Below are 26,117 nucleotides of genomic sequence, written 5' to 3'. Positions count from 1 at the left end.
CTTTTCTGAGACACACATAGTCAGACTATGGTGCGCACCATTAGAGAATAAACACAAGGAGGTCATGCTAATAGGATGCTTCCTAAATCGGCACCTTTGTTTTGTTTGCTTTCTGAAAACGATATTGTTTTATCGATCTCAAAACGAGTTTCTCAAAGACAACTGAAATTCCAACCTCCAGATGTAAGCCAGCCATATTGAGCTAGGTTCAAAGTAGACCATGTCGTTGTGACTACAAACGTTCGACAATTGTTGTATGTTCACTTTTTTCTAGCACAAACAAAACAAGCTTCGATAACAAGTTAACATTAAACATTTTTTACAAACACAAGACAAGACAAACACAAAGGTGGAAAAGCACACGTCATCAAAAAGCGCCACCCAACGGAGTTCCATGTGTCCATCAGTCGGGCACAGCGACGGATTGCTTCGACTGTTGTTCCCTGACGAGTTCTTCCATGGCCTTCTTCATCAAGGGACGTCCGTCGAGCGCCTGGTGAAAGTCATCGTCCGAGAGGGACAACAGATGGCAGTAGGTCTCGGCGATTACGTTCGCACGACGCCTCGCCTTCGTCAGCAGGCATCGCTCTGCACGCGAGAAAGTCCGACGCTGCACGACAGGTAGTGAGACCTCCGACACATTAAAAATTAAGTGCGCTACATGTACATCTACGCTCGAGAGCCTCATGCGGGGCTTGTTTGCACTTTAAACCTCATGCGGGGCTTGCTTGCGCTTTTCGCTAAGTGCGAGGTATAACGAAGCACGTACCCCAGCTCTCACGTTTGCACCTGTCCAGAACAAGAATCTGAGAATCTAGTAGTATCTGTTTTAATTCGCTTCAATACCTATGAGGTCCTCTCCTATACCGTATTAAATTCACTTTCATGTGCATTTGAAAACAATAAACTTAATAATGAACTTTCTTACTTTTATTATTACAAGGACACGTGATACCAATTCATGACTGGAAGGACAAATCCTCCTGGGCACAGACACTTTCGGGAATCTGTATTGCGCCACAGCTCTTACAAGGCTCTGTACCATGGACTCGGGCAAACAAAGATGAATGTTGTCTCCAATTATGCGATTGTAAAAAATGTCAGTATAACATTATCACACTCACGACCGGAGCCGGCCCTGCACTATCAAATGCCCCGGGCGAACTCCAGCCGCGGCGTCCCCCCCCCCCCCCCCCTCCTTTCCTTTTTATACGCCCCTGTCTATTAGGTACGACATCACTTTTTTGGTAAACACGTGAAGAGTGGCCCAACACGAGCGTTTTGTCAGACGACAACCGCATTCCAAAAGCGAACGGCGACCGAGCATGATGTGTCGTGTCGGGTGCCGCTTTCAAATAAATCAAAAAGCAAAAAAAAAAAAAAAATTAAAAACGTGGGGCAAGGTGGCGCCTTCCTTTTGATGGCGCCCTATGAGGTCGTCTAGGTCGCCCAGGCCGGCCACGGCTCACAACCAGCAATTGCCTTGCGTGCGCGCAAAGCTTCTCAGCTCTAATTCAGCTCTCTATACCCGTTTTCACCTCAAGAACCGTAGTAAAAAAAGTACGGTTTCCCGCGGAGCACTACTAATTTTCCTCTTTATGCTGAGAATTGAGATATATGTTGGTGCATTTTAGATTAGATACATGTTACCTTATCGAGACGTACACGTTTCAAACGCCAAAAGCATCGCTTCTGCCTCCAACAACCAAATCTTGTAAGAACTACTTCGCACGGCGTATGAACAAGGAGCAAAGCGTCCTTTTTTTTTTAGGTGAAAACGGGTATAGATAGCTCTCGTGTCATGTGGCGTGCTGTCCGGTGAAGAGGCGCTAAGAAACATTGCCAGGTTCAGGTCGTGACGAGGGAGCTCAACTTCAATATTTTTTTTTCTCGCTTTAGAAAAAAAAATTGATTAAACTTTTAGAAATCAAAGGCAATAAACTCTTTTTCTAAAATCGTTATTTTTCCTATTGTTACTTGCACCATCTCAGGGTAAAATAAACGGCTGTTTGGGCAGCAAAACGGAATCTCTTATAAGTTATAATTTGTCTTTATGTGATGTAGTTAGTAGTGCGGTTTCCGACATTTTATTTGTAATACATCTACGGGGCTTCCAATAACAATATTTATAATTGCCAGGAGCAAAGAAATAATAAACAAAACAATTAAGAAATGTTTTAAATATTTTTGCATTTTGTTAAAAGATATATTTTAACAACAACAAATTACATAATCATCACAACATAGCAAGGTAAGAGCCGTTCGAATTTCAAAATATAAATTGTGAAGCGCTTAAAAAAACGATTTCTCATCATTTATTGGATAATTCCTAGTTTCACACCCATTTTAAAAGTTAAAAGAAGAAAAAGAATTTGGCGAAAATATTTGAGGAAAAGAATATGTCCACTGAAGTTAAAAGCCATGAACTTTCTTTTAAAAATTGAAAATGGTCGAGCACAACGTCTGGGGGGTGATTCCACGTCAATTCATGCAATGATGGTCCGGGTCATATTTTAGATATTTTTGTTAAAAATATATATGAAAGCCATGTTTTGGGGAGGAACATTCAGCTAGATATGAACGCCGTAACAATTTGTTTCGCTGAGATATAAAATAGAGAAGCTTAAGGCGTGGAAATTGAGAAGATTTCACAATGCTACTTTGCACAGTCGTCATTTCCTTATCGAACCTTTCACGGCATCATAACTTTTTTAATAGGTTTTACAAAGGTTATACAACACATACATAAAAAATTAAAAATATCCATAAAATATTTCAATGCAAACAAAAATATCAAACATGGCACAAAAACGCGTTTTAGAGACATATTCACAATTTTTTTGCAAATAAACCATCTTTCATAATACTTCACAAGACATATCAAAATGCGCGTATTTAAATATTCTTTACGAATATATAAATATAATATGCCCACCTTTAAAAATATTTTTGTTATCAACGCGGAAATTCGGCTGATTTCTCAATATATGGCAAGATTGGGCGTCGATATTTAAAAAACTCCATCTTTTATTTTCTTTAAACTCCCCTTGGAACTTTTCAGTGACTTGAACTAACCTGTGATGGCAAAAGATTGAGTAACATATGACCTCCAAGCGGGAAAAGCTACGACAAACCTTCACTCGGAGCGAGCCGACGTCTTCGTCATAGCGGCTTTGCCGCACAGCACCAAACGTTTTGAGCGTTAGTTATGGCATGTATTTTATAATATTAAAATTCTTTTTTTCATAAGGGCTGAGTATTAGTGACGCGAAAATGGACTTTGAGCTGGAATACCATTAATTAGCTTACAATTCACAGAAACAAAACGGCCCCACTGTGCGAATTCGCTAACTATGCATAGATAAGCTTAAAACATCCGGCCTCTCGGCATATGATGACTTCCACAGATGAGAAGCCTGGATTCCTCTCACAGGTTTTATGGTGGTGCACTCTGCTTGCTTTACCGCACGAAACTCTCGAACCCGTTCCACAGACAGGTGGAACATGCAGACATTTGTTACTTTTTTACGTAGCGCTTCCACAAAGTCTTTAGCGGTGGCAATTGTTGAGTTGAGCGAAGATCTCAACTTGGTAAGCGTTGGTTCTTCCGCCTACTTCATCACAAGCGCTTTCTCCGTGTCCAGTGGCTGAAAAGATCCATCTTGCCGAAGAGTGCGGCTTCCGAGACAATTCGTGGAATTGGAAGCGATTCTTGAAATGCGCCGCCGCTCCGTCTGATGCAAAAATTATTTAAAAAAAGACTGGGAAACGAACATTAACATACTCTTTTATGGCCTATGTGGCTAGAGGAGCGTGAGCTGTGTCATGTGTCGTGTACCATCGGTGACAACGGCAAAGTGTTGCGTGCCTTGCGTGGACGTAACCACACTTGTGGAGAGAGACACTTGAGTTTTTTTTCAATGAAAACTCTGCACTTCGATTGGAAAGAATACTGTCCATTTTTCCGCAAAATCGAAGTGGAACATCACTGCCTTGGGTGGTAAGGTGGTTCATATGTCATGTATCAGGCTTCGTTCAAGGTCCAGGATGTAAGAATGCCTCATATGCTTTCGCTCTCCTATTGCCGCAGGAAGGCAGAAGTGTCCATAACCTTTTTGACGAGTTCGCCAGCGTCCCATAACGCGAAACAGATCTCTTCGTCTTCGTCGAGATGAAGCGACTGCAGCGAGATGCTCTGCGTTTTTGGGCACTTTTCGCAACGGCGCAGAAAGCAATCGTTCTGTGGAGCGCAGAAGAGGTAGATGCGCGTGAGGTCGTCTTCAGTAAATATCTTCTTTGGGGCATTTGTTATTGCCGTTAAAAGCAACTGAAAATTGACGCAATATATGCATGCGCACACCTCGTGCTCGTGACTTTTTTTTACCCATTTTGGTCGTAGGGAATAAAATTTGGAGATGCCTAGTTCGGGTTGGGGATGGTCCTTACTAAACAGCTGGTAAGCTTCCTTAATAGAGCGGGTCATAAACCTTTTTACGACTTTGAACATGTTGTTGATCATGGCTTTGACGACGTCCTTTTTGTCGGGGCTTTGAACAGAGCATGCGAGGTCGTCGCGTGTGTAGTACTCAATTGTAACCCCCACGTCTTCGGCATTCGCCTTCTTCCCCATGTAGGGATCAGGGGTTGCCCAAACACCACCTTTGCGCTTCAGTTTTCATGTTTGATCAATCATGTAGGCAGTCGCACCCGACACCAGACGCAGTATTGTTTTCTTCAGGATGATTGGTGGCAGAAGCACGTACAATCGCTTGCGTTCCTGGTGGGAACTACATGCCTTCAGCACTTCGCAAAACGCGTCAAACCACTCTGCGCAGTGCTCACAACTGTCTTCGAGTTCGAGAGTTTCGTGCGGTGAAGCAAGCAAAGTGGACCACCGTAAAACCTGTCAAAGGAATCCAGGAAACTCATCTGTGAAAGTCATCATATGCCGAGAGGCCAGATGTGTACATGGCCATTCGCGCAACTGAGAGTTTTAAGCTTATGTATGATGCATAGGTAGCGAATTTGCAGAGTGGGGCCGTTTTATTCCTGTGAATTGTAAGCTAATTAATGGCATTCCAGCTCAAAGCTCCTTTTCACGTCACTAATACTCACCGCGTATAAAAAAAGAATTTTAATAATATAAAATACATGCCATAACTAACGCCCAAACGTTTGGTGCTGTGCGGCAAAGCCGCTATGACGAAGACGTCGGCTCGCTCCGAGTGAAGGTTTGTCGTAGCTTTTCCCGCTTGGAGGTCATATGTTACTCAATATTTTGCCATCACAGGTTAGTTCAAGTCACTGCAAAGTGCCAAGGGGAGTTTAAATAAAATAAAAGATGGAGTTTTTTAAATATCGACGCCCAATCTTGCCACATTTTGAGAAATCAGCCGAATTTCCGCGTTGATAACAAAAATATGTTTAAGGGTGGGCATATTATCTTTATATATTCGTAAAGAATATTTAAATACGCGCATTTTGATATGTTTTGTGAAGTATTATGAAAGATGGTTTATTTGCAAAAAAATAGTGAATATGTCTCTAAAACGCGTTTTTGTGCCATGTTTGATATTTTTGTTTGCATTGAAATATTTTATGGATATTTTTAATTTTTTACGTATGTGTTGTATAACCTTTGTAAAACCTATTAAAAAAGTTATTGTGCCGTGAAAGGTTCGATAAGGAAATGACGACTGTGCAAAGTAGCATTGTGAAATCTTCTCAATTTCCACGCCTCAAGCTTCTCTATTTTATTTCTCAGCGAAAAAAATTGTTACGGCGTTAATATCTAGCTGAATGTTCCTCCCAAGAACATGGCTTTCATATATATTTTTAACAAAAATATCTAAATTATGACCCGGACCATAATTGCATGAACTGACGTAGAATCACCCTGGGACGTTTGGCGTAGAATTTGGAATGCCCAAATAATAATAAAAAAAATACTTCTATGGCGGACTATCATGCTAATGCAATTAGTGCAAAGATGCAAGCGAGCTGGACAAGAATAACAATAATAATCCCTGGAAAATGGGAACAAAGGGGACAAAGGACAAACAGAAATCTCCCAACACAGCTGGGCGACTGGTGCGCGACTGTAAAAATCCTCCTGGTCCAAGTATCGAATCAGGGGCCTCTCCGTTTCCAGTGGAGCGCTCTAGCAAACGAGCTCACTTAGTATAGAGCGCTATTGGATGCCGTTAGTACCTCCGAAATGAGTTCCCTCCGACGCGGTCCCGACGACCTGGCCGTCGTCCATGGTGACGCTCACTCTGCCGGCCTGGACGAAGTACATCTTGTGCCCGACAGTGCCCTGCTTGACAATCACGTCGCGCGGCTGGAAGAACTCGGGCTTCAGCCGAAGTACCAGGTCAGCCACCAACTCCGGGTCCGCTTGCGCGAAGAAGGGCACCGTCCTGACCGTGGTCCGGATGTTGTAGTTCAAAACTTCCTGGAGCGGGTCAGCGGCAATACAAGCCATGAGTACACCGTACAAAAGGCGCGGGCTCTTCGTTCGCTGCATGAAGACATGATGACCGAATGATCTGCGGCGGACACGCCTCAACAACCATCTTCGGATCATCTTAGCTTCATACACGTGTATGTACGTTTGGAACATGTTTGCGGGCAGTTTTTGTATGACCGAGATGACAGGGCCGTCATACAAGAAAGGAATGCGCCTGAGTCGCCGTCTGCAGACAGTCAGTATTACGATGTATTAACCATGTGATTGCGACTGAAGGAGGCCAAATGCCGCCAGGGGCGCTTAATGCTAAGCCATCCCTACCAAAAAAAAATCCGGTATAACTTTTCGCTATCCAGATTATGGAACCGGAAATCTATCCGGATTCTATCCGGATCCTATCTGGAATTTAGGTTTTCACTCGTAGGGCTGGGAAATTGATAGATTAACCTTCGGATTAATCGATTAAGGCTTTTACCGCGATCAATTTTTTAACCGGTTAATCGGTGATTTAATCGGTACTGAAAACGAAGTCAACTGGACGCACGCATGGCTCTATCCTGGGCGACCTGCCCGAACTAGGGGTGACTTATGCCCCCCCCCCCCCCCCCCCCCCCCCTTCTAAGGAAAGCGCTGTGTGGTGTGTATCTCGTCGTTCTGTCCAGAGTGGTTTTCCGTTCCCAGCAAGGTGCAATGAGCAAGATTCAATTCTCGCGCTCGCGAAGCGTCACGTGTTCGAAGATATACATTACAGTTCTGCCGAGGCCAGACGAACAAGCCGGGCCCGCAATTGATCTCCGCGCGACCGCGAAATTTCACGTGTTGAGGATCTATTACACATCCTGCTCAGGCAAGACAACGAAGCAGAAAAACCAGCTGGGAAGCTAACAACGCCATGGTTACTTGTTCCATTATCCGGCCCTTAAAAATGAACGAGTTCACGAGTATGGAAGGCAATCTTGCTGGAAAGTTTGGGCTTAAAGTAAACTCTAGCGGTGAAGTTTTTAACTGGAAGGAAGTCCACTGAATCATCTGCAAAAAGCCGTTTTCGAACAGTGGAAGCGGAAGTTCGCTTCAGTATCGCCTACGATCGAAGCATCCATGTAACTGCAGCAAGGACCATCCGCCAAAGCGCAGACAACAATCAACGCCTTCTCATCGAGGCCCCTTTTTCTGAAAAAGGCAGAAAGCATCGCCCAAGCCCTGACTTCTTGTCTTCCTGTCGGAGAATGTGGACAAACTTCTTCGTCTTCGGAGCTGGAGCAAAAATATGTGCGTCTTTGAATCGTTGAACTTTCTGTATCCTCAACACTAAATGTTCTTTGCGCGGTGTAACAGAGAGTAAAATAAGCCTTCAAAGGCAAGACGAGTTGTTGCCACTCTTTCTAGTATATTATTTATAAAAATCAACGCAACCGATTAATCGATTAATTAATCGATTAAAGGGTGGCGATTAATCGGGTTAAAATTTTTAATCGACGCCCAGCACTAGTTTTTCAGAAATTATTCCTTTGTCTGCAATCTGGATTTCGCGTTTCCAGAAACAAATTTCTGGTTCCATAATCCGGATCGTGAAAAGTCATACCGGATTTTTCGCTAGGGATACGGAGCCTGCTGCCACACTGCGATAATATAAAGACGTCGCAGTTCGTGACGGTCTCCGCGTTGCATTTCTTTTAAAGCGCAGCTCTTAGGCGCCCGTTTCCGGCTTGAGCGGCGTCGGCGTCGCCGTCGGCGTAACCGTTAGGTCACATGACCCCCCCAGGTCACGTGACCCCCCCCCCCAGGGGGTCACGTGACCTTGTGATTCTATATTTCAGAGGAGAAGGAGGAGAGAAGGCAGGATTATAAGCTACTTCTCCTCCGAGGGAGGAGGAGGAGGGAGGAGGGGTATACCCTCCCCTCAGTACCCTTCCCCTCCTCCTTAAGAGCTGCGCTCCAATTCGGCGTTACAGGAAGTTGTAAACGGCTTTCATTTCTTTTTTGTACCAGTTCATAGTGTTACTCTGCCTGCTCGTATTTCCGCACTCTGTAGAACATTCTTGTATACATGTCACAGAAGAAAAGAAAAAAAAAACAGAGCGATTACGATAAACTGGCCACTTAGAAAAACGCCATGTGTGACGAAGGACATCCTGAGAATGATAGATGTTTGTGAGCCAAACAAATAAACTCAAACTTCCTTTTTTTTTTCTTTTTTTTTTACTTTGGCGTGTGGCAAGATGCATTGCAGTAAGAAGGCAGTGAAGTTCCATCGGATACGTCGAATCTCATGCTCGTATACTGCAAAAGTTTTCGCTGACGGCGTGTCTTTTAAGACAAGCAGGAAGTGGCTTAATATATTCAAGCTTTTTGCCTCGCGAGTCTGTTGATCGGCGTTCTTATCGGCTAATGGCGCAGTTTTAGTGACCACGGTGCAATAATAAGATGTTCGAACTTGACACGCCCTGCGTTTCTACAAATCCGGGGAAAGCATTTAAAAGTGAGCCCATAAATCGTCTGGATAACGTATCGCGCTAGGATTTACCATAGAGGTACCCGAAGGTGGTAAAATCATCGAACCAAAATATATTTAAGAAAAATCTTATTTAAATAAGCAGTAAAAAAAATACGATAACTGATTTTCTTTGCCTACGGAGCCCGTCTGCTATCCAGGCACACTCTGACTGGCGCCACAACTGACAGATGGCGGCCGGGGCCCCGGCGTCAGCCTAGAGAGCCCGTACTACAAAGAGTTTTCAGCTGCTCTATCGAGGTCACGTGGTTTATGGGCCACGTTTGCAGTACGAGCTGCGAGGAGGTGACGAAGGCTTCGATAGTCTGCCGCCTGTACGCCTACTTTCCTCCTCGTCACCCGACAATGCAGCGCATGCGCACTTGCGACCAATCGGCGCGGGATCCGTCCGGCATTACATTGCAAACGCACACACTATTGGCTCTCTCCTTCCCCCCCCAACCTCTATTACAACGCTTCTCCTCCTCCTCCCCGTGGTGTGAGATGGGCCCTCCTCGGTCGAGCCAAAAGCAGAATACGTGTAGCTGAAATTATTCGACGAACCGTCGGTTTCATTTTTGTGTGTATGTGTGTCTACTTAATGTGTTATACCGTTTATGATTCGAAAACATCGTCTACTTTTGGCGCGACCGGGCGGTAAGCTGACGCCGGGGCCGCTGCCGCCATCTGTCGGCTGTGGCGCCAGTCAAAGGGTGCGTAAATAGTAAACGGGCGCCGAAAGTAAAAATAAACAAATAAATAAATAAATAAATAAATAATCAGTTATTGTTTCTGCGTTTTTTAAAACATTTTGCTCAGGTAAGCTTATCCTTTAAACATTTTTATGCGATGCTTCCACCACCTTCAGGCACGTCTGTGGTGAATTGTAGTGCGATACTTTACCGAGCCGTTTTATAAAGTCACTTTCATTTCATTTCATTTATTATGCCTTAATGGCCCCGAGGGGCATTACATAAGGGGGGTCATTTATAGCACATTCAGACGCAAAGTAAGGTTTATCAAAAGAAAGAAAACAAGAAAACAGAACAGTCATATTAAACAATTATTTGCAACATTTTAATTAGAAAAAGCATGCTGAGTGCACGCTGTTATAAATAAGGAATGAACAATGACTGTTACAAGGGAGTCCGGTAATGCACTCCAGTCATTTATGCACGAGATGAGAGGCGAGTTTTGAAGGCTTCCCCCTGGTTCGTGGGCGCACGGTAAATTATAGGAAGCGAGCAAGCCGGCCGTGTCGCGGCGGTCGCCTATTGTTCGCCGCGACCTGGCGGTAGCCGCCGCAGGAGCATCGGGCAGCAATGGCGACGAACAGCACGGCGGACAGCGTCCCCGTCGTGATTACGACGGAATTTAAGGCAGTTACGAGTTCGGAAAGTTCCTTCGGAAGCCGGTGCCGCCGGCTCAGAATCATCGCGAAGTAATAGTAACGAACAGCACAGGGGGCAGTGGGCGACTACGAATCCGGAAAGCTTCTTCGTTAGCCGGTGCAGAATCATCGGGGGGAAGCAGTGGCGATTAGCAGCACAGCGGACAGTGTTCCCGGGGTGATTACGACGGGGTTTAAGGCGGTTACGAAACCTGGAAGCTTCTTCCGTGGTGCCAATATGACGAAGAGAAAACGTTTTCATTAATCTGGCCGCGTGTAAGACGTGAAGGAGGTCCGTTTCGACGGACAACTGGATGTCACGGAGCGCCGTACTCTGCAAACAAAGTTAAAGGGCCCATGAAACGATTTTTGGGTTGGGATAAATCATTTTAGATTGGGATTTTACTAATAGCACATTGTTCAGTGGACCAAAAGAAAAAAGGTAGAAAGTCAAAAGCCTGACTTTCAGTGCGAAAATTTGAAAACAGAGCGGACTATTTCGTACCTCCTCCCCTTCGCGACCTCTCTGCCTTTTCACTGTGATACATCCGCGGTCCCAAAAGCGCATCATCGGGTCCAAACTGACGTCACACGCAACCGGACCTCACTTATTCCCTTCACCCCTAAGCTGACATTGTGGTGGAAGCTACGCGCTTGCCGGACCAACCAGCCGCCTCCCTTTCATCACCTGACTTCATTCTCTGCAGCCACATTTGCCACGCTCACGTGGCAAGTGTGGCTGGCCCAACGATTACGTAGCTTCAACACCACTGCCAGCTTCGGAATGAACGGGGTGGGGAAAGCAACTTTTGTCTGAATTTTGAGCGACGGGCTAATCTTCTAGGGGGAGAATGGATGTGTCCGGATTACACAAAGGACAGTGCGAGAAAAAGGGGTCTCCCCTTTTTCGTCTTGTTTAAAGGGCCCATGAAACGATTTTTGGGTTGGGATAAATCATTTTAGATTGGGATTTTACTAATAGCACATCGTTCAGTGAACCAAAAGAAAAAAAGTAGAAAGTCAAAAGCGTGACTTTCAGTGCGAAAATTTGAAAACAGAGCGGACTATTTCGTACCTCCTCCCCTTCGCAACCTCTCTGCCTTTTCACTGTGATACATCCGCGGTCCCAAAAGCGCGTCGTCGGGTCCAAACTGACGTCACACGCAACCGGACCTCACTTATTCCCTTCACCCCTAAGCTGACATTGTGGTGGAAGCTACGCGCTTGCCGGACCAATCAGCCGCCTCCCTTTCATCACCTGACTTCATTCTCTGCAGCCACATTTGCCACGCTCACGTGGCAAGTGTGGCTGGCCCAACGTGCACATAGCTTCAACAGCACTGTCAGCTTCAGAATGAACGGGGTGGGGAAAGCAACTTTTGTCTGAATTTTGAGCGACGGGCTAATCTTCTAGGGGGAGAATGGATGTGTCCGGATTACACAAACGAGGGTGCGACCAAGAGGGGGCTCCCCCTTTTCGTCTTCTTTAACTGTTTGGTAGAATGCGCGATTTATGAGTTGAGGAGGAAAGCTGAACTGGAAAAAGTTGGAAAAGCGTTTCATGACCCCTTTAAGCGCGCCCGCAAAAAAATTAAGTTGACGTTGAGGGGACTGCGGTAATTATGTACGTTTATTTCTGAATCAGCTTGACAATAACTGAGCGATTTTTTTTTTCGCGCCGTTCCGCGATTCTCTTTAGTATCTTCCTGTAGGCTGATGGAAACATCCCAGGGTAGGCTTAGGAGGGCGACCGCATTCCGCTTCTCGATTCCGGTGAAGTATTTGCTCCATAGAGTTTGCCGTCGGTGTCGATGCTGCTCTATCGTCGCTAGAAGAGAAAAGAAGGTAACTGTATTATACGTCAGCAGCTTAAACAAAGCACGAACTGGAAGGTAAGAAACACCACTAACCTGTATGGACGCACAAGTCGTACCCAGGTCGCGCAGTACTCCGCCTCGTACGGCTTCGAAGGGACGATGTAGTACTACGTGCCGTGCGCGATCTTCGACGTACTGTTTCAGCCGACCAGGCAGCACTTGTTGCGGCTTTCTTGGTGCGGAATAGTCATCTCAGAAATTACAGCGCTAATCCACTACAACGCACAACCAACGCAGCGACTGGCAGAAGATGCCCGATGCAACGGACCCGTTTGCCGCTAGGGGCGCCCTGGTCGGGGCTTGAATTAGATCCGCACGGTTCCTATATGTTTACGCGAAACGAAGATTACTTAAAGTAATTAGCGCTTTACCGTTTTCTTTACTTTGGATATTGTATAGATTGCTTTTCTGAACGCTTCATCTCACTCTGTGAACATACAACAATAATTGCTGCGTGTGTATAGCCCATAACTTCGGGGAATGATATCATGTTTTGCTTCATGTGCACTGTGGATTAAAAGATATAACTCTTTTTGAGCCCTATTGCGACCAAAAAGAAAAGAAAGGATTAGGCTAAAACGGTTTGAGCGGTTCAAATAAGTAACTTTTCTCGTAACTATGCGAATCTATTTTCTTTAATAACTCAGCAAAACCTAGTCGATGTTAATAATTCAGCAAAAATAATTTAATTAATTCTAATGTAACCTTACTGTGCATTGCACAAGGATTAAAAAACAAAAGACTCACAAGTGGCAAGCAATTACACTGTGGAGGCGTTATAAACCTATACATAAGAAACTAACTTAAAAGAAGTGTAAATACAGCCTTTTTAACTTCGCCAACTAATTTTATGTTCCTGCATTTGGATAAGCGAGTTAAGCGATACAAGACGATGAAAATATGCATTTATGGTATCATTTTTTTTTCCATTTTACATGAGAGCCTGGCTTAAGTTAAGTCAAATGAACTCAACAATTAACCAACCTATCTGACACTAATATTTTACTGCTTTATTCCTTCCCTTGTTTCCCCCTCTGGACAAGCACGCTTCTCACGAGAGACATATCCTTCTCTTCTTTATCTCGCTTTGGCTAACCCGATAAGCGACAAACAGATCTTGTTCTTCGTTCTATTCGGAGAGAAACTGAAGGAGAGGAGGAGAAGGTGAGAACATGTTTCTTGCATCATGACTAGCTTTTTTTTTTTGGGGGGGGGGGGGTGGGGGGGGCGGGGGGGGGGGGGGGGGGAAGGGGAGTCACATTCTTGTTAGCCGCGGAGCGCCAATAAAATGCCCGAGACTCGCCACATCCTGCGCTTCTTGAGATCAGGGTGACTCGCGGGTGAACAACTGAAGCAGTTAAGCGTATACCTCCCTGAGCGGATCCGACAAGGTTTTCAGGATGTTTGCCTCGTCGAAGACGCGGCCGCCATAGCGGTTCTCGAAGTAGTCTCGAATGCGGTTGCGGAGTTGCTTGGGAAGCTTCTGGTACTGCATGTAATCTTCGACTTCCTTTAACTGCGGTAAGAAAAGGCGGTAATTGCCGCTATGGCGCTATTCAGTCATTTAAGAAACACGGCAATGTCAAATGTGAAAGCGTAGATATATATATATAGTGTGTCTGGAATGCCAGGGCCCGATCTGATCTAAAAAGGGCCGTAAAAATCGACACCCGCGCGTAGCAATCTAAACTTTTCGTCAAAGGTATTTCATAGGTGGGTTTTAGCTCCCAAAATTACAGGGCGTAGATCCCTTTCTGTAAAAAATGAAAGACGTTTACTACTCCCTGTAGCGCCGATTTAGAGCGCAGCTCTTGAGGAGGAGGAGGGGAGGGTATGGAGAGGAGAGTATGTCCCTCCTCCGGATCCGTGCCCTCTCCTCCCTTCTTTCCTGCCGCTCCTCCTCCTCTCTTGAGGTATTTCGATTTTACGATATTGGGCAGGAGATCGAACTATAGGTTGCGCTCCGACCCGTTTGTTTCCCCACACCTCGGTGTTTACTCAACACAAGGCCTGTGCACATGCCCGCAGGTCTTATGGGCATGTTAATGTCATCTTCTACAATAGAGCGCGAGGCACAGTTTAATGTAAAAAATACTAACAATCGACGAAGCGACGTTAAGTGCCGGATCTATCCTCAGAGAATGCGAGCTTGACCCACTTAGGCTTTTGTGCTGAGCTGGGACCGTGCATGCTGCATTGTTCATGCAGGCCGGAGTGGAAACAAAAGAGCCCCTCCTCCCCCTCACCGGAGAACACGAACTCCAGCCGAACGCTGACGCCGCGTTCGGTTATGCCGGCCGAGCGCTGAGTCATTGTATTTGTTGCCCCCATCCATGTAGTTCTAAAGTTAACCGCTTGGGGTGTCACGGTCGTATTTTTTGACAGTATTGATACACTGTTAGAAAATTCCATCAATCTACGTGGAAAAACCGAATAGAACATGTCCCGTTTTCTGGCAATGCATCTAATGTGCTGTTTGCGTTCAAAAACTGGAACTGTACCGTATGCATTGAAACCTGCTACTTAGGCAATAAGCATGAGCTGATCCGAATCAATAAAAAGAGCCTTACAAGGTTACAATATATAGTCGGTTCAACTGGTATACAGAAATTTAACACGTCCAGAAGTTCCAAAAACCCAGCAATTTTTATGGAACTCTATCAGACCGCGGAAGTACAGCGCCCGTGAGCCGTGCTTCGCCGCGCGCAGGAAGACATCTCTCTCTCGCGCATGCGCATTGCGCTGGCGTCTGGCGCGGAACCCCGGAATAGGCCCGCTGCTGGACTTCGGAATCCGAGCTCGACGTAGCTATCGCGCGTCAGCGGCGTTGACGGCCTTGTTTTCTAAGGTAAGTAAGTAAACGTTAAGTTGTTCTGAACGCAGTATTAGCTTGCTCTCTCTAAACGTGTCGTATATTCCAAGTTCGGGACGCCCAGCGTGTAGCGTCTCGCCTTCCCATGCGCATAGAGCTAGGCCTTGTATAGGCCACAGCTAAGTGCGCGACTGCTTAGCGCGAGCTAATAACGAGCTACCACAATTCATTTGCAATGTGCATCCGGCACCATCAAGATTGCCGTCCTAGCAATGCGAGCTCGTTTTGAGCACGACCACTGATGCAGGCGGTCGAGCCGACGATGCAGCAGACGAAGGTGCTCATCCGGGCTACCTAGGAGGCGCTGAGGGAATCTACTAGTGATGACGTTTAGAGTAGGAAACGCGCACGCCTTGTGTTCTAGGTGGTATTGGCTATACGCACGACGCGAAACTCGTTTAAAACGAATGGTTACGAGTTTCCCAAGCGGTGGCGTAGTTCAGTGGTTAGATGTCTGCTTGATTCGCAGCGGACCCTATATATAGTTCGATCCCCCGTGTGAGCTTAAATACTTTTTTTTTTTACATTTAGTTTTGTCAATCATTTGGCGATATTTACATTTCCCATTTACAATGAACACTAAAAAAAAACGAATGTCATCATTGAAGTTCGGCTTAACTAAATGGTATGGGACTCCTTTTTCGGTGGTGCAATCGAGGACAGCGGTGCGTGGGTTGCCGGTGGATGCCGCGGTAAATAGTTTTGTACTTAGCAGCCGCCAGGGATGGGCAGTACTTCAAATAAAAGTATTTGAAATACGTATTTCAAATACTTTGTGTATTTTGCATGTGTATTTAATTATAACTTGGGTAATGTATTTGACGATTGTATTTAAATACTAAAACGTGGGCATTTCAAATACAATTGTAATTAAATACAATATTGTGAGCGAAAATATATCCCTCAAATTTATTGTCACGACAATTCTTGTTTTTATGCTTGTGGTTGTAAGATATAGTCTCCATCTTTTATCCGGCCATGGGATTTTTCCTTTTTCTCCTCTGGCTTTATTTTAAAGGCGCTGCCCAGAGCAGAAAGAAAACTACGTTCTGCACTGAATGCAGTGTCTCTCAGTCAAGCACAAGCGTTGAATGCTTTGCGATTACGGTGCTAGTCCAGGGCAAGAATAGTGACGAATCGACGGTCACAGGCAGACTGGCTAAATAAGTGCCTGTGACAACTTGTGATGCTTTGCAGCCTGATTTCGATTCATATTTTTGCCTGGAATATTCTAAATGCGCGGTCGTCCAGGTTTTCATAACAAATTCTTTAGGTAGTGCTGCGCGTCTTGATCGTCTCGGTCTTTGTTGGTCTATAGCAAAATGTAATCGACAAAAAAGCTGATTGAAGCTCTGTACTTTTTCACCTATTACGTCCAAGCAGATCACATCTTTTTTTTTTTTGGTGATTATATTTCTGTTACGTTACTAGACCCTCGCACACTAACTCCCGAGTGTACGATGCAAAATTAAAATGAGGTACCTAGAAACCCGTTGCAGGTGCCCTGAAGTTGCTGACGCAAATTTTGAGGAATGTATTTGGAAAAGTATTTGGAGGAAACCAAATACGTTTGGTTGTATTTGTATTTTGTACTTAAATGCTTTTTTGAAAATGTAATTAGATTTGTAATTAATTAAATTTTTGACGAAGTATTTTGTATTTCGATACATATTTGCATGTCTTTTGCCCATCCCTGGCAGCCGCACACTGTCGCCGCTTTGCGGCGTAAACGCAGGCCGGGGGGGGGGGGGGGGGGGCGAGGGAGAGGAGGAGAATGAGGATGATGATGATGATGATGATGATGATGATGATTAACGAGCTCCCCGGTGATACACGCGCCGTCCGAAAAGGGTTACCCAAATGGCCTGACCTCTGCGCGTCATGCGTACAGCCATTTCCGGTCAAGTTGCACGACGTATGGCATATAGCTTTACTCTACTTTAAATGCATCTGAAAGTATGGTGGAGCACTGGTTTCCTCTGCTATCTCGACCGTGTGGTTGATCTTGGCAGCTTGCTAAACATGCGGTCAAGTAAAGGTGGTATCTGCTTGATGCAGAGAAATAATGCAGACTTTTGCTTCTTAGGGATTGTAACGGATTATCGTCCAATATTTTTAGTCTCCCAGTGAACTTATCCACGCTAAGCCAGTAATCAGTCATCGTCTTGTTAATACTCGTGTGCGTGTTGCGGATGCTCCGTGGCTCCGGGTGATCTGTGCACTAAATGGATGCCATTTTATCGGGACTGATATGCCTTAAATAACTTGAGCTCCTAATGAATGTACACACTTCGAAGCTACCCCTGTCGAGTTGAAACCTCTATTGTAAATAGTGGTATTCGCTGGACGCCACGCTGCAGCTCTCTGAACGCTGCGCATGCTCAGAGTGAACTCCCGCTTATGGCCTGAGAAGGACACTCTTTTTATGTAGAGTAATGCTGCACGCACGACGTCGTGCAGCTCTACCGTAAGTTTCTATACGCGCGTTAACATTCATTGATTGGACGACCTAAAACCTGGTCATAGTGGCAGAGCTTTGTTCTGCCAATAAAAAAACAAAGAAGAGCCCTCAAACAATTATTTCGGCCCATCATCACCTTACCAGCCTCGCAATTCACGATCGTGCTCGTGAATGTGCGACCAGACTTGCACATTGTGCATCCAGCCTCGCACACTCACAAGCATGCTCGTAAATGTGCGAGGCTGGTTACCGTAAAATAAAGAGTATGCCCCCCCCCCCCCCCCCCTCGTGTAAGCGCCCCCTCCGATTTTATGAAACTTGAATATTTTATGGTCGCCATCTTAAATGTTGTTCCCGAACAACATTCCCAACAACATTCGGAAAAAGATATGCTTATAGAGCAGCACATTAACGTTAGGGTTTGTGTTCGTTTGGCACGTTCAACAGCAACCTGGAACATGTTGAAGCATGTTTTTGTTCATACTTTACACTAAGAAAGGCAAAGGCCTGCTGTTAATGTGCTGCTTTCTACACATCCTTATTTACAATTCGCTTGGAAATGTTCCTTGCTCAGATTAATTGGAGGTGCTGCAGTAACTGCGTGACCTGCTCGGGAGGACCATTCCTCTGTAAATCATATTGACTATGTTGCAATATAATGTGAGTCAACATGAATCTGGTATTCAGATATATTATCATATAAAACCAATACTATAGTATTGGTTCTATAGGTCGTAAGATGCGTCGTAGGATGCATACGCTCTATAGAGCGTATGCATCCTACGACACATGCGACCTCTATTTTAACCAGTCTTAATATCACTAGGCTGCAAATGCAGGAGCCTTTGTTCTGCAGGCGCACATAAATATACTTTTGACCGGGCTATGCTTATCAGTTAGAATTAGTATTATAAACAAAGACATGAAATTTCAGCATTCTAATAATAACCACAATATTCTGCTTAAGCACTTCAGGCAGACTTTTTTGCAACATTGCATTGACGCGTACTGTGAATTCTTTTTTTAACTGAACTATCTTGTACAACTTTATAGGCAGGCGAGCTGGTTAATATGGAGACATTCTACAACCCAAGACAGAGGCTACAAAGAAGGACAAACACACACGTCTCAATTGAGACATGCGTTTGTCTTTCTTTGTCGCCTCCGTCTCGGGTTGTAGAAATGTCTTATCGCTGTGGGCTGACATGCGTCCAGTTATTAATGAGAACTGACGCCAGTGGGCTGAAACGTTTTTTTGTGTACAGTCTCAATCCGTCTTGATGGAAGGGTGAGACTTTAAGCTTGTAGAATGCTCACGGACTATCCAAATTAAGGACGTTTGTCTCGGCTTCAAAGTATACTACAGACACGATTTAGAACTCGTCCGGATTGGATTACTAACCGGCACCGACACTGAAGTTGAAAAAGGAGCCAGGAACTCCTTAGCTTCTGTTATACATCTTCCTCTAAATATTCCAACCCATTATTTAAGTCCTCTTTCTTTCAGGCAACTGGTGAGAATGAACCCAGAGGAGGGGTCCCGACAGACATCAAGAAAAGTTGCTCCTGTGCATCCCAAGGTGCAAGGAGCCCTTCAAGAGCTCTCGAAGTTCAGGAAGAAGTGGGAAGAAAATTCGGCGCTTGTCTAAATTAATCTTCATTTTCTATTGTTAATAGTTCTATTTGTTTTCATAGGCCAAGATGGGCCTATGAAACAAATTTTTGCTTCATAGGCCAGCATAATTTTTTTTACATTTTTCTTTGGGAGACAATGCTCACCTTCATCTTTTTTTTAAAGCCTAATAACACTGGCTCAGCTGCCCCAAAATATTTGTGGCGCGATGTGTTTTCTAGTCATTTAAACGAAAAATAAATGTTAATACTTTTGAAGCAGCAAACTGTTCGCTCTTCTTCACAATGGGTTCGTTGCTATGGTTTGGAACCAACAGCATCAAGCGTGAACTTAGTTTCATGAGGATGTTTACAAATGTTTACCTGTCTTTATCCCCGTCACTGCATGTACAATGCTCCCTAAAATTGAAGTAGCATGCGAAAACCTTCTCATAGCATTCCTGGCTGTTGAGTATATATATGTCACAGATTCATTGTTCTGTTTTCAGGATAGTGCTCGCATTAGATACAACAGTTCAAATTTTCAATACAAGTTTGGGGAACATTTACGCATTGCAGGTAATTATACGTTGCAAAGACTTGCATCAAGTTGCGCCTTCAAACCATCAGGACATCCCTGTTTTGCATGTCACCTATTAACCTTTTCAAGGAGAAGCTTGGCATGTGACATAAAGCCCGGATGTACTCGTGATTAGCGGTAGTATGGTGCCTGAATCGCGTCTCCAACTGGTGTGTTTAGCGTTCTATCCCGCCCATACATCAAAAGTGGTCCCAGTGTGGCAACAAATGACGTCACAGAAGCCGGAGTGTCATGCTGTTGCCTGTCGCGATGCTGGCGGTTGGCAGTAGTAATGCTTGCGAAAAGCACGAGCGAACGCGAGTGTCGCTGTCGTCACGGCGTCCCAGACGCCCCAACTTCCGGCTGCTCTAGCTTCCGTGAACTGTCACAGTGGAGAGCGACCTGCAGCAGAACAGGCATCTGCCATATCCACCACAGCTGCTGAGACACCACCAGGGTCGCGACCGGCGACAGCATGACGCTTGTATGACGTCATCAGGCGGAAATCGAAGGACCACTTTTTTGGCCGCGGTAAACACACCAGTTGGAGACGCGTTCCAGGCACCATAGCGTAGTAATGTAAAATGGGGCGAGTACCATCACAAATGAGCCTGAACTTTTTCCAACAAGAAATGTGACATTTGCTGTTTTGGACGCATTGGAACATGTGATGTATCTCGTAAAAATGGTATGTGTCCTGGCATGGCTTGCAACAGAACATGTACTGCTGTGTGCCATGATGGTACTATCGGGGAAAAATGAAATGCGAACAGAGGAGCGCGTGGCTCGCGGTACAGGCCGCGCCGCCTGGAAGTGAGCCTAGGAGCGAGGGTGCGCGGCCTACTCCGACGTGTTCACGCCCCTCCCTCTGCGCTCCCCAAGCTTCAGCAGTGCGCCTCTTGGTGCGCTGAAAGCTATCACCGCTATCTTTGCTGGCTCAGCGCGTGCGGTGCGAAGAAGCTCGCCGCACTCGCCGAGCAGGCAAAGATAGCGGTGACAGCTTTCAGCGCACCGAGAGGCGCACCGCCGAAGCTGAGGGAGCGCCAATCGAGGGGCGTGAACACATCGAAGTAGGCCACGCCCCCTCGCCCCTAAGCTGACTTCCAGGCGGCGCAGCCTGTACCGCGAGCCACGCGCTCCTCTGTTCGCATTTCATTTTTCCCCGATAGTACATTTCCTGTAGCATACAGTACTTGTTCCGTAATGACGATGTATGGAACTTGTTGTGGCTGCCCACACAGCAACATCATGTCCCATACTAAAGAAGTATGGAACATGTTCTGTAGTCCGGTAATACAGTACATGTTGTGGCAACAAGGTCAGCATGTATGTGTCCCATACTTTGACAAGAGTTTTTCTAACAGTGTAGATGGCGTCGAGAGCAGCGTCGAAAGGCAGGGTCACTATCGGAAGGTGTAGCCTTTTAGAGAAAAAAAGCAGAGGACACGCTGTCGAAGTCCATCGGCAGCAAGAGCGCCGTCGTTATGCAACCGCGTTTTCTTTTATTTTTGTTACTTCAAGTTTTGCTATCATTGTCCGCATTTATATTTAAACCAAAGGAACCTTGCACAAATGTTGTGTTCAATTTAATAGACCACGGTCGTGACGAACGGTGTCGACACTTTCTAAAAGCAAGCCAGAACAACGAGGTAGCGTCATCTATAAATACGTGCGCCAAACGCGCTCCGCCACTCGAGTTGGTCGTCTGCGGCGCCGTCCGACCTTGACCCTGGCAAGTTTTTTTTTGTTTTTTTTTTTGCCCTAGTTTTTACAGAAAAGGAGCTAAGCTTTGAAATTTTGTAAGGTAAAACCCACCTGTGAAATACACCTTTGACGAAAAGTTTCGATTGCTACGTGCAGGCGCCGATATTTACGGCCCATTTTAGATCGACCCTCGGCATTTTAAACACCCTATATATATATGGGGTTTGTCTCCCCTTTTCTCTTTCTTTTAAGATGGGCCAATAAAATCTCAGAAATTAGGTAGCTGCGATAAAGCTAAAAAGACGGTGTACTTTGGATTTCGAGTCAAGAGCCTTTTTGATTCGTGGCACCCATTAGTTCAAAATCAGCGAAGGCCAACACAGCTTATAGATGGTTGGCTGGTTGGTTGTATTGTTTGCCAGACGTGACATTTGCCTCACTCACGGTGGGCACGTTTCACGGGCTTGGGTTATTGTAGGTTGATGAGGGTGAATGCGGGGAAAGGGAAGGGAAAATATGGTAATATAGAGTAATAAAAGCCTGTGTACTAGCATTTCAACGTCATCACAAGGATATCGAGTGCAGACGCACATTGGGCACGAGCGCCGCGTCAGCGTTCGGTTGGGCCTTGTGTACTACAATGAACGCGCTGAAGGACACTCGGCGTCTGACTCGGGCCCCGATTTGGCGCCGTCCGAGTGCAATGGCGCTAGGCGGAGTTAGAGGAGATTCTTCACAGGCTTTGATTATTCTAGATGGTGTTGCTCGGGCGCACTATCTTATTATATTCTTATCGATGCGCAACCAGGGATTATGTTGTCAGCCTACAAGAACACCGAAAAAACGAATCTTAAACAAAGAATCGTGATCACATATAGGCCACGCAACGCGTTTCTTGAGCTGCTAGTCAGTATATAATCTATATCACTGCAGCGAGTATAAACAGAATGTTATGCCCATACGGCACAACCGTATATTACCTAGAACGCTATCGGGGTCCCACAATGCGCCTGTTTTAGAGATATCAAACGCCAGGAAAGGACAATTCCACATATTACCTTCAAGCGTCAAATTTGAGGGGATCATGCTTGTGAAGAAACAAGAAGCATAAGGACATAAAGACGCGTCGCTCCGGCAGCATGACCTCAGAAGAGGTCATAGCTTTTCCCGAATGTGTCCTCTTTTTTTTTAATATTTGTATCTTCTTTTATGCCCCACGGTGCAGCGAGCTAGTTACGCACTGCAATCACATCGCACGCGTATGCAACATTTAAACGTGACGCTACAGTTATTTTAGACGATCGTTACAAGCCGCTCAGATTTCCAGTTCGACAAAAGTGTCCGCAATATCACGGAGGCTTATAGAGGAGAAGGTGCCGTGTAATTGAGATTTCGAGGAAAAAACAAAACCAAATTTGGCAATGTGTCACGTGGAAGTGGGAGCCCCAGTCATTTGCAGAGATCACAGTGCACGCGACCCTTCAACGCACTCGTTTGTGGTGCAAACGTGCGCAGATCCAACTAGCCTGTAGGCAGTGTAGGTACCCAAGTGCTACGAAAAGTCAGAGATATAGGTTAGGCGTCCTTCCAACAGATTCGTCGGCTTAAAAAAAGTAATGTGTAGGCATAACGTAGCTGAGTATAAAAATCGTAGATTTTTTTATTTACCTGGGTCCAATCATATTCTTGGGCAGAACTCACGTAAGAGATTTTTTTGCACCGAAATGGGGAATGGCTAGCCGACTGTGTTAGCGCGCCGCAGCCCGGAGCACGCGGAGCGAAAACTCGCACAAGGGCCCAAGGATCCTGAGCCTCGTTCCTCGCCTCCGCCTGTTTCGATCTGAACGAGCATCGTACGCGGCGTGTGTTTGTGTAATCACTACTGTCTAAACGTACCTCCAACGCAAATATTATTACATCGCACCAGCAAACGTGACGTATACGCATTCGGGGGTGTCTCTTCTCTTACCTTCTCCCTGTGTAGCCTGCGTGTATGGTCCATGGTCTGTATCATGTTAGCGCAGAGGCCTAGGAGGAGTGCGTAGCCGATTGTACCGGATGCCATTCCCAGGCAAGTGAGCCAAGCTTCGGTCGTGTTTTCCGCAGCAGTTCTACCGTAACCGCAAGACACCATTTGGGACATGGCATTGTACATGGACCACGAGTACTGCTCCCACCAGGAGCTGTTCTGTGAACGACAAGGAAACGCTGCAGTCATGTGCAGCCCGTACAGACACGCACGCAAAAACGCAACGTTCCGGCAGAGTCTCTGCACTTGATTGGTTTAGGCGGTAAGAAAAAACACAGAAAGATAACAAACGCCGTGACGTTGCGCGCTTTTAGCTCTGCCTGATGAGCTCATCAGCTCGTATCGAGGTATAAATTATAAGATCCCATGGCAACAATGTAAACGCTTAGCGTGAGCTAGAACAGAACCATGTGCACTGAAAACACGAAAACCTTGAAGATTACGGTTTTCATGGCGTTAGAAAGATTGACGTGCACTTTTTCTAGACCATTATGTCACCAAAGGCTAATTCCGTCACAATACTCCTCTGTTTTCTACGGTCGTAAACATTCCATCGTCTAAACGCTAGTGTTCGTCCCTGGCTGTAATTAATTACAAACAGCCCTTTGTAGGGCCACTGTCAGGAGGTGCCCTTAACAGGACATCACTCAAACTGCTCTTGACATAACACAAGTACCTTTTTTTTTTTCTTCTTGCTCACTGCGAACAGGCAAATTCATACTGTCACGGGTGGTGACCAAAAAACAATAAATAAACAGAAATAAATAAACGTTTAATGTGGCGAACTTGTGCCAAAAATAAAAGGGGTACAAAGAATAATAACAGAGCGTCGCGGGCGTCGAAGTCGGCGAAACCACAGGACCGAGCGCTGGGACGAGACTGACTGCGGCTCGCCACGCGGAATCCCCTTATGTACCCTCGTGGTTTCTGGATCGTTCGGCGTAGAACGTTCCGAATCAGCGAGACGGTTCTTGAATTCACCAGAACATCAAATTACACTGTCAACAAAAATGTGTAGCCGCGACCAGGAATCGAACCCTGGCCTTCTGCGTGGGAGGCAAACGCGGTAACCGTTAGGCCACGCGCGCGCTGCCTACTTGGCCAGCTGCCCGCGCGGCAATATCTATCAAAAGACAGTACGACCTCGAAACAAAATATCGCGCTACCTACTGTGAGCTTCTGCTTGGAAACCCAGGAATCCGCTGGAAAATCTTGCATCCGCGGTACGAAGAACTGCAGACAGGCATTCCAGTGGGCGATCAGGCACAGGACCGCAATGCAATTGAACAAGCGAAAGTACACGCCCGTCGAGTAGAAAAACTGCCATCCGTGTTCCGAGAAAGAACAGAGAAAATATTGATTGACAGTGGATATCGTGTGCGGGACATAAAAGCTTACTACCTGGACATTCACATGAAAATATAACCGGAAACCGAGGACTCCAGTGTTTTGAAGAGCCTTCTGGTTCGTGGTCTCATATAAAATCATTTGACAGTACTATGTGTATACGCTGGGTTAGGGCGTTTCGGCGTATGACTTTTCGAAAGTTTCGGTGCCTAAACATTTCGGTGCACAGACATTTCGGTGCAAGGACATTTCGGTGCACGGATATTTCAGTATACGAACTTTTCGGTGCGTAGACTTTTCGGTATACGGAAATTTTCCCAAGAAAACATTTGAAATCCTGGTTAACTTCTGATTGTCTCGGAACGTATGTCGCATATTGCGCCATACTGCTTATACTTACATCTTCATGCAATATTTGGGTGATCTCTCGGTATGGGACTTTCATAGATGCCTCCACAAATTACAATTCCTCTATTTGCTATGTTTACTAATCGGATGACTCAGAAGTTGTATTCTGATTACTTGTCCTCCTCGCCACTGTTTCCAGTATACGTAGATGTGGGGATCCTTTTGTGACGTAGAACTACGTCTTTCTCCGCATTTGGAAGAAGGTGCAAAGTTGGGAAGTCGATGTAACGAAAACTTGGTCACGGAAGTGACATCACGCATGTCAAAATAAATTTGAAGTTATTTTAAAAGCGAAAATAAGAAAACAAAAGAACCCGCGTGCTCTTATGCGAGACGACGCACTCTTAGCACCGCGGCACACCAATGACGCGGCGAACATGCTATCGCGTTCGCCACGGAGGTGCCGTTGGCTCCTTTCATCCGCGTGTGCTTCTTTCCGAAAAAAAACTTTGTATATATATATCGTGTGTTTGAAATGGCCCAATAGCGCACCCCGCTTTTTTCCGTCGACTTCGCATGCAATTCCGCATATGCGACACGAAGATGACGGCGCGAGAGGCCGCAAAATTGCTTATACGGGACTCCGAGCCACGGGCATTCACTCCTTGAGCACCCGCCATCGTCATGCAGCACGAGTCCGTGGACGTATCTCCAGCGGCCACAAACAGCACAGATGGAATGATTGGACAAGGCACGGCCTTTCTTATATCACCCCCCTCTCATTTCTTGTGCCACCCACGCGTAGATCTACGGATATTTATGCAACATAGTACACCTATCCACCCATCAATTTTAATTACAAAGGTTGAGCGAATTATGTGTCTCGTGGCTACACTTTTCACGTGCAGCCCCGATCGCCGCATCGCAGCGAAAATATC

The 26,117-nt window shown here is 45.7% G+C and overlaps 1 protein-coding gene across 1 annotated transcript; it reads right to left on the bottom strand.

The window, feature by feature from the left end:
• Positions 1-239: 239 nt before the first annotated feature.
• On the bottom strand, positions 240-23,520 carry LOC121046295 (potassium/sodium hyperpolarization-activated cyclic nucleotide-gated channel 1-like). The gene is made up of 4 exons (XM_040500383.2): positions 23,425-23,520; positions 13,597-13,743; positions 6,211-6,454; positions 240-588 (listed from the first exon to the last, which is right to left on the bottom strand). The coding sequence occupies exons 1-4, from the start codon at positions 23,518-23,520 to the stop codon at positions 404-406; spliced, it is 672 nt and encodes a 223-aa protein (XP_040356317.2). The 3' UTR covers positions 240-403.
• Positions 23,521-26,117: the final 2,597 nt, after the last annotated feature.

Source organism: Ixodes scapularis, unplaced genomic scaffold, assembly GCF_016920785.2.
Source record: "Ixodes scapularis isolate PalLabHiFi unplaced genomic scaffold, ASM1692078v2 PGA_scaffold5__190_contigs__length_132052651, whole genome shotgun sequence".
In the NCBI taxonomy this organism is placed as follows: Eukaryota; Metazoa; Arthropoda; class Arachnida; order Ixodida; family Ixodidae; genus Ixodes; species Ixodes scapularis.
The sequence above is the reverse complement of the archived record's forward strand: the minus strand, read 5'-3'. Positions and strand labels throughout refer to the sequence as shown.